Below are 10000 nucleotides of genomic sequence, written 5' to 3'. Positions count from 1 at the left end.
ATTCACATACACATATATATACACACATATATATACACACAGATATACATATATACATACACACACGCAATTTAAAATGAAATAAAACAATTGCAATGTCGTCACGTACAACACCTATTAACGTATGGTTCACACCGACATCCAGTTAACAACACTACCACCTCTACCACCACCACTGCCTCTACTTCCAGCACCATTTCTACCTCTACCTCCACCATCATGCATCACAAGGATAACGACACCACTCTCACTTCGCTAACTACCTCCACCATCACCACAACTCTAATAACGGTGTGTTTCTATAAATAGTCAAATCTCCCTCGAATTATATGTTATCTTGCGTAAGAAAGATGTATACTTTGGATATTATTATCTCTGATATTCAAGAAGATGCGATGGCCACGAGTAGACCAGCCTCGATCATGGATATAGTCAATCGAATAGCTGGAGTTAAATTAAAACATCAACAACATCATCATCATCAGCAGCAACAATAACACAAGCAATCCTTGGGCCTCAATTCGGTCGCTTGATGTGCTAGAAACAGCAGATAAATTCCTTCAACTGGTACTCTGCCATTTTGATTAAAGAGTTCACATATTTGAAGATGTGTTCATGTAGACCGCTCAAAAAAAGACTGGATGGTCACGTTAGGAATGGTCTTGATCGTAGGTCTACTCCATCGCCACAACAGGTGACAGTTTTTGTGCCTCTATTCAGTCGCTTGATCTGCTACAAAAAGCAGACATATTCCCTCAAATGATGCTTTACCACCTTAAGGAGTTGATATATATATATATATATATATATATATATATATATATATATATATATATATATATAATAATAATAATAATAATAATAATAATAATAATAATAATAATAAATGCCCTGATGCAGTACCAGGCAGTGGCTCTCATGGCTTCTGATCTTAACTGATTGGAAGTGTTATCATGTACATTGTTTTGTCTTGTATAAAAGATGGGCTACAGCAAATATTCGGCTCAATACCACAGATTTGCTTGTCAGTTGTTTGACCTAACCAGTTGAGCATGTCCCTTAGTGGCTGACGATATGTGCATCTCTGATCATGAGCAGAAGTAGTGGGGGAGCATCATAGCCATGTGTTGAGAGGGATTCTTTGGGGTTTGAATAATTCACCTCTGGAAACATGGGTGGTTCTTTCAACATCCTTAAACAACCCTTATTCAGGGACCGTTTGAGCGGGATGGGCTACTCAACCTGAAGAAAATTCTAACTGGGCCCCACCTGCAAGGTCATGTGCTGTTTATCTTGATATGAGATCACCATGTCGCGCACATATGGTTGTGATGCATGTGCCTGGTGTGCCCTTATCAGACGGGTAGTCATGATGGGTATATTGGGCTTCGTATATTTTACCCCAGTGTCACTTTGATGGCATGAACTGCTCTCTCACTCAATAATAATCATAAAATATTAGGGAGTAAATCCAAACTTACAGGGAAAAATTAGATTTAGGATTAAATCTAATTTTATAGTATAAATATATGTTAAATATATTTAAATATAAATATATTTAAAATTTATAAGTTTAATTTATTAATTTAAATATTTTTTTAAAATTTTAACTTTAATTTAAATATTTTAATTGGATTTTTATATTTTATATTTTATATTTTTAATATTTTTTAATTAATTTTATTTCTATGTATTGGCTTATGATTTTCACTGTTTGATTTGCCTAATAGTGGTTTTATCTCTAATTTAATATAATATATATATATGAAAATCTATTCCTATAGTCCTCTCTAAAAAGACGTGATGGTCGCTTCAGCAATGTCTTCGTTCATAGGTCTACTCCATCGTACTTGAATCGTGCCTAAACAACAACAACAATCGCAACAACAATACTAGCAACGACTATAATTTGTTTACTTACTTCTTTTTTACTGGTTCTACATTTTCATACGTGTCTGTATCCGTCATACTCTCCTCTGATAATTGGCTCCCTTTATACAGGTTGATGCCTGCAGAGATGACAACGCCTGCTGAATTATCGTCTTTCAACTCGTCACTGGGAAGCATACTCTCGTCACTTTGTTGATGAATATTCATGTCGTTTATAGGCGGGTCATACATGACCCGGGGTTAATTACAAGAGAATGTGATGTCTTTCTGGTTTTTTATCTCTGGAGTTTGGCAACTTAATTCGTTACATCTGGGAAATGGTGTAAAAAAATTGTTTGCCTGACCCGTGACATAATTACTTGATTGATTTGTGATAGAATTGTACATTTTTTAAAAATTCTACTACTACAACTGCTGCTACTATTGCTGCTGCTGCTGCTGCTGCTGCTGCTGCTGCTGCTGCTGCTACTACTACTACTACTACGATGTTTTTGGATGTATGTGAATCTATACATGCGTGTATATGTGTTTAAGTTCAGATATATAAATGTGTGCGCGCGAGTTTGTGCGTTTGTGTGTGTGTGTGTGTGTGTGTAATTGTATGTGTGTAATTGTGTGTGTGTATCACTGTAATAAGATGGTGGTGGACGGCCACACAAAGGTCAGAAGTAACTATATAAATAGCAGTATAAAAAATATGCAAAAAGAACAATGCATTTTTTCCCTTTTTGTTAACATAGACGTTCTCATTGTCAACAATAGTATCTTTGAGTACTGCACCTACGTTTACATAGCTAAAAACCTGTTCTACCAGATTTATAGGCACAGTTTTCTTAGAGGAACATCTCCACACCTACTTCAAATAGGTTCATGCTGATCATGATTTGATCAGAAACAGGTTTCGTTCCTGAGAATCAATGACAAGTAAAAGAAAAAAAAAATATTGCAGCTTTCTTTACTTATATATAAAATCTGCAATATAAGGCAAGAGTCTTTATTGCTCACTCTCGTCAAAAGTGGAACTATGCAATAAATAGCTAAAGCTGTTTTCTTGCTTAGATGCAGGGACAGAAATTTTATCAGAAAGGGTTTAGTCTATATTATCGACCCCAGTACTTTACCACAATCTCTCGATCGTGAATGCGACACTCTTACCACTAGGCCATAAGTCATGCGATAAATGATAGTAATAATCTTTTCTATTAATAGGCACAATGCCTGAAATTTAGTGGGGATGGGGCTAGTCGATTACATCGAACCCAGTGCGTGACTGATACTTAATTAATCGACCCCGAAAGGATGAAAGGAAAAGTCAACTTCGGCGAATTAGAACTCAGAAAGTAGCGACGGGCGAAATATTGTTAAGCATTTTACCCGGCGTCCTGACGATTCCACCAGCTCATACCTTCATAATAATAATAATAATAATAATAATAATAATAATAATAATAATAATAAGGCAAGCTGGCAGAAACGTTACCACGCCGGGCGAAATGCTTAGCGGTACTTCGTCTGCTTCTACGTTCTGAGTTCAAATTCCGCCAAGGTCGACTTTGCCTTTCATCCTTTCGGGGGAGGTCAATAAATAAAGTGCCAGTTACGCACTGGGGTCGATGTCATCGACTTAGTCCCTTTGTCTGTTCCCGTTTGTCACCTCAATGTTTAGCCCCTTGTGGGCAATAAATAAATAAATAAATAAATAAATAAATAATAATAATAATAATAATAATAATAATAATAATAATAATCCTTTCTATTGTAGGTGTAAGGCCTGGATTTCTGGGGGGAGAGGGACAGTTGATCACACCGACATCAGTACTGAAACGGTACTTGATTTATCGACTCCGAAAGTATGAAAGGCAAATTCGACCCCAGCGGAATAATAATAATCTTTTCTACTGTTGGCACAAGGTCTGAAATAGGGGGGGGGGGGCTAGTCGATTACCTTGACCCCAGTGTTTCACTGGCACTTAATCGACCCCAAAAGAATGAATGGTAAAGTAGACTTCAACCGAATTTGGACTCAGATTGTAAAGAGTCACAAGAAATGCTATTAAGTATGTTGTCCGATATGCTAACGATTCTGTTAGTTAGCTGCCTTAATAATCCTTTCTATTATAGGCACAACGTCTGAAATCTTGCGGGCGGGGTGCTAGTCGATTACATCGACTCCAGTGTTCAAATGGTATTTATTTTGTTGATCCCGAAAGGATGAAAAGTTAAGTTTATTTCGCCGGAATTTAAACTCAGAACGTAAAGTCAGAAGAAATGTCAATATGCGTTTTGTCCGACACGCTAACAATCCAACCAGCTCGCTACCCTCAATGCAGTAAATACTCCTTTCTACTATAGGCACAAGGCCTGAAATTTGGGGGGGGGGGCTAAGTCGATTACATCGACCCCAGTACTCAACTGGTACTTATTTTATCGACCTCGAAAGGATGAAAGACAAAGTCGACCTCGTTACAATTTAAACTTAGAACGTAAAGACAGACGAAATGCCGCAAAGCGTTTTGCCCGGCGTGCTAACGATTCCACCAGCTCGCTACCTTCACTGCAGTAAATAATAAAAATGGCAATCTATATGTTGGCTATAATGGTCCAAAGATTTTAAAGACAATACAAAAAAAGAGGATCAAAACAGTGAGAGTTAACATTAAAACGTGTAAGAAGTAAAGTAACACGGGTCTCATCTTGTGGAGGCGGCCGTCTTGATATATGGCGTAACTTGGATATTTTTAGACCTGGCGAAGTGATCCCATCTAGCACTGATCTCATCTGATTTCTTCTTAGAGAAACATACATACAGATAGACAGATAGACGAACTGACAGATGGAAAGGAAGAGACAGAAAGAGAAAATGAGAGAAAAAAAGAAAGAAAGCGGTGGGTTGACCTTGTCGACCTCAAAAGAAAAAGTGGCTAAGTTGATTTCGGCGGGATTTGAACTAAAAGCATTGAGAACCAGAATGATTAGCTCAAAGCAATATGTCCAATGCACTCACGACTCCGTTATTTGACCGCCTTACATAATGAAATACCACCAAGGTAAGGTCCACAATGGAGGGCCCTTCACTAAAGGTCTACCAAGGGACACCACAGATTTGGGGTTATCTTGAGCAATAAGGGTATATGACTTTTCTTAGACGTTCTTATATAGCTTATAAGTACATATTGAGCGCAGACCAAACCACTCAGGTCATATACACCACAATCACCCACCGTTCAACAATCTCAGTGAGAAACAACATATCCCTTATCAAAAGACACTTAAAGTCAATGAGGACCTCTTTGAAGAGAAACTTGTCCCTCTGCACGTCTTTTTTCCGAGTTCACTTTTTCATCATAGTTACCGTATAGATGAAAACTGCTAACCCTCCTTGGCAAAAAAAAAAGAAGAAAAACTGCGGTAATATTTTCTCAGTAGTAAAGCGGCGTATTGGCAGAATCAGTAGCACCCCGGACCAAAATGCTTTGCGATATTTCGTTCGTCTTTATGTTCTGATTTGAAATTCCGCTGGGGTTCACTTTTCATCCTTTTGGGATCGATAAAATAAAAACCAGTTGAGCACTGGGGTCGATGTAATCGATATGCTTCCTCCCCCTAAATTGCTGACCTTGTGCCAAGTTTTGAAACCAATATTTTTTCGGTAGTATCTGTTGAAAGAGGGATCCGTCTTACACGTGACAAAAGTTGTTCAACATGTGCGACAAATCTCTATGAGTAAACTACGTCCTGGCACTAAACGAGTAGCTACAGAACAGTTTCATCACTCAGAGCGCATCGTGGAAAGCTCGGCTTACAGCTTTTATATGCTTATAGAACTGGTCTAAAAATAGTGCCTCACTATTCGACTGCAGCTTTTGAGGTGTACAAAACTCAACGAGACCGAGCCGTGAAAATTGAAAAGGAAGAACGCTTCAGTTATGAATACAAAATCGCGGCAAATGCCAGTAGCAATCCCAAAACCTTCTTTGCCCATGTCCAACGGAATTCCCGCTTGAACAACCAGATTGCAACGTTGGTAGATTGAGGACCCGTATCAACAGAGTCAATTATTTGCCGAAGCTTTTTCAACTATTTTCAAACAAGATGACGGTCGTGAACCCCCTCCATTTGATAGATCGGTACCTCCAATGCTTCGATTGGTCATCACGCGGGACGAAGTCAAACGTGTTATTCAAGGCCTCGATGTCAACAAGGGTCACGGCCCTGACGGCTTACACCCACGGGTTATCAAAGCGTTGGCTCCGGTCATCTGCGAGCCCTTAACACGTCTATTCAATATGTCATTGGCGACAGGTGTTATACCTGCGGACTGGAGAACAGCGATAATCTGCCCAATTTTCAAGAAAGGGAGCCGCGAAGACCCGCTTAACTACCGACCGGTTTCCCTTACATCAATAATCAGCAAGATGTTCGAAACCATCCTTAAGAAAAGTATGATGCTCCACCTCCAAAACACAGCCTCCATCTCTGATTCCCAACACGGCTTCGTGCCGAAGAGATCATGCTTGACCAACTTACTGGTAATGGAAGAATTGGTGACGCGGATCCTCGATGATAGTGATGCTGTTGACATCGTTTTATTGGACTTTGCCAAAGCTTTTGACTCGGTAAACCACCGCCTATTACTTGTCAAGCTTCAAGCATATAGTTTCCATCCGGATATTGTACGATGGGTTGGTGCCTTCCTCTCAGATCGCTCCTTCCAAGTCCAAGTTAATGGTTCGCGGTCCGACGTCTCCAGTGCGAGCAGTGGCGTGCCTCAAGGTTCAGTGCTGGGCCCTTATTGTTCTTAGTCTTCATAAATGACTTGCCCGACGACCTCACGCAACACACCCTTCTATTTGCCGACGATGTCAAACTGGTCGCTCCTCGCGGTGATATAGAGGATCTTCGTCGATGCCTCCATCAAATTTGGAGGTGGTCTAACGAATGGGACCTGTGTCTGAACGTGTCAAAGTGCTGTCATCTGCCTGTTGGCTCTCCTCCTGCAACTCAACTTGATTTCGAGCCGGGTCGTCTGCTGCTGGAGAGGACCGATCAGGTAAAGGACCTGGGTATCTTGGTGGATTCCTCATTTTCGCCTTCGGCCCAGTGCGTCCATGCTGCCAACAAAGCACGCGTAATTCAGTTCTTGATTCGACGGTCATTCGGAATGCTCACAGCAGCCATATTCCCACCACTCTATGTCACGCTGGTGAGACCCATATTGGAATAAGGGATTCAAGCCTCTTCTCCTCATCTCCTCAAAGAATACAGAATCTCGAAAGAATCCAGAAGCTGGCTACCCGCATGGTTCATGGTCTCAAAAATTTGTCCTATGAAGAAAGGCTGAGGACGCTCGACCTTTATTCTCTAGAAAAACGCCGCCGCCGTGGTGATCTCATTCTCGCCCACAGCATCATAAGCGGAAAGTGTAACCTCTTGAAAGAGCTGTTCTTCACTCCTGCTCCAGAGCGTCGGCTGCGGGGTCATTCCGAAAAGCTCTACCTGCGATGATTTCATCTCAATCGAAGGAGAGGAGCTTTCTCCGTCCGGGTTGCGGATCCGTGGAACAAGCTGCCAGACGAGATGGTGAAGATGCCGACGACCGCTTTGTTCAAAGCCTCCCTTGACCTCAAGTGGCCTGAACTCTTTACATGAACACCACCCTGTACTTAACTCCATGTCCCCCTACATGGCCTTGCTATTTGCTTTTGAGCCAAATTAACTAACTAACTAACTAACTACAGGTAACACGGTCAGGCTAGAGGAGTCGAAAGTCCTCAAGAACAGATTACCCGGTTGATTCGAGTCGATGGCTAGAATTTCTCTGATAATATCTCGTATGCCTAAGGTTTAGCAAAGGCTAGAGATTATTTTATATTATTTATAAGGACGTGATTTTCGTTTTTCAGTTTGTAAGTTAATGTTTCATGGATTTTGATATTAATAGGTTATAGCTGCATTTCTTTAAATATGCATGTGTGTACACTCGCATACACATATACGTATATGAGGAGGTACCCAAAAGTTCTCCATGGGACAAGCCCGTTGTAGTTCAGACTTCCGCCGCTAGAAGCCACTTGATGCAGCCCACAGGTATCAGTCTTTCGCCGAAGTCCTTCTGCCACGTTGTACGTCTTTTGTTTTTCCGGTGCTTCTCCCCTGTTTGTCGATTTTTGCGTTAGCTGAAACGAAGGAACAGCATACTTGCGTGAAATTATGTTTTCTGCCAGGGAAAACTATGGCCGACACAGCTGTTATGCTTCAAACAGCTTACAAGAATGCTGCCATGAGCAAAACACAAGTTTACGAATGGTTACTTATCGCTTGAAGACCAACCTCGTTCAGGGCGACCGTCAGTCCTCACCCCCGGACGAATGCAAACATCGCAAATATTCATGAACTGATCTTCGAGGATCGTCACCGAACGATTGACGAACTTGATATGATCGGTGTGTTCTGGAGCCAACGAATTTTGAGCGAGGGATTGCAAGTGAAAAGAGATGCAGCAAAATTTGTGCCTCGCTTGTTCACGGAAGATCAAAAGCAGTTGCGATTGAATGCGTGTCGTGAAGTGAAAGAACAGTTTGAAGTTGATCCGGACTTTTTCCGAAGGTCATCACTGGTGACGGAAGCTGGTGCAATGGAATTTGCAGATATGGAAGAGGTGAACAAAAAAATCGACGGAGGCGTTAACAGGCATCATTTTGCAGGAGTTCCAGCACTGCTTCGAACAGTGGAAAACGCATCAGGACAGTTGCATTGCTTCAAATGGAGAATATTACAAAATTCCGGTTTCTTTTGGGTACCCCCTCGTACATACATAAGTCAAAAATTATATGCACCCTTGTTTGTTTCTATAATTTATCCAAACAAAAGCGGAGGGGGGTTGATTTTTGATGCACTTTTTCTTGCGCTCTCATTCTATCGGAGAAGGTGGTTCATAGCTGGTCGTGCAGCCATTTATGCACCACTTCCTACATTTCTCCGTCCGTAGCAAATCGACGACCTCGTAAAGGATGCTTGAGCGGTCCAATGGGGCGATAGTTGGAAGGGGCGAGATGTGGGCTGTATGCTAGGTGTTCCAGCAGCTCTAAGCCCAATTTTCCCATGGTTTCAACGATGTGGGCGGTTATCTGGGAGTGCCTTGTTGTGAAACAGTAATACTTGATTTGACCATTGAGCTCGGTGTTTATCGCGAATTGCTGGTTTCAGTTTGTTGGCCACTGGTAATGCTACAGTATAGGCCTTTTTGCGTCCCTAAAATCAGTTAGCATCACTGTTCTGCGTAAGAATGAATTTTGACTTTCTCTTTCGGTGGCGATTCCGAGTATTTTGACTCAAGTTTCATCCTGTTACTATTCTCTCCCCAAAAGCTTCGCGTTCCCCGTTGTAGCGGTCAAGTAAACGTTCACAGATCTCCACACAATTGCACTTACTCACTTTCGTAGCCTCTCTTGGCAGCCATCTGACATAGGCTTTATGGAAGCGAAATTTGTCATGGACGGATTCGTATGCAAAGCTATGACTAATTTGCTGAGAACACACCACCTTATCGACGGTCTCTCGTCAGTTTATCAGAACCATAACTCGAGTTTGTTGCATCTTTACGTCATTGGTGGAGGTTGATGGGCATCCTGTAACTTCGTGCTTTACGCTTGTCCATACATTTTAAAACTTTTCGATCCTGTCACCAACACTTCTATGTGGTAGACCGATTTCCCCGTATTGTACTGAAAACGTGCGATGAACTTTAGCCCCTGACACACACCTTCAGATCAGAGAAATCGGATCACTGAGCTTTCCAGCCGAAAGATCATGTTTACTCTGTAACACGAGAAAGAAAACTGGAGTAATCAAGAAGAAACCTCGCTTACGTAACCACAAGAGTGCTACCTTTTAGCAAGCGAGCGCTGACGGTAGTGCAGCCAACCTAAAGAATGTTGTGAATAATGTTTTACTTACCTTCGTGTGTGTGCGTGTGTGTGTGTGTGTGTATACGAAAATGGAGCAAAGAAATACTCCACTGTGGCCTTGAGATCAGCTGAGTGGGCACTACTGCCTACTTACTGTGGCAAACGTGCGGCCAGAATAATGATAGGAAGAGTACCCCCTGAAA

General features: G+C 41.5%; 1 protein-coding gene across 1 annotated transcript in view; it reads right to left on the bottom strand.

Annotated features, from left to right (window-relative positions):
* Positions 1 to 2412, bottom strand: part of LOC115214527 — a 19194-nt gene extending 16782 nt beyond the window's left edge. Inside the window, exon 1 of the mRNA XM_029783728.2 lies at positions 1922 to 2412. Within this exon, the coding sequence (XP_029639588.1) occupies positions 1922 to 2121 (200 nt within the window). The 5' untranslated portion in view covers positions 2122 to 2412. The remainder of the gene's footprint in view (positions 1 to 1921) is intronic.
* Between the last annotated feature and the right edge of the window lie 7588 nt (positions 2413 to 10000).

Source organism: Octopus sinensis, linkage group LG7 (genome assembly GCF_006345805.1).
Source record: "Octopus sinensis linkage group LG7, ASM634580v1, whole genome shotgun sequence".
Lineage (NCBI taxonomy): Eukaryota > Metazoa > Mollusca > Cephalopoda > Octopoda > Octopodidae > Octopus > Octopus sinensis.
Note: the sequence above shows the minus strand (reverse complement) of the source record. Positions and strands in the feature narration are given on the sequence as shown.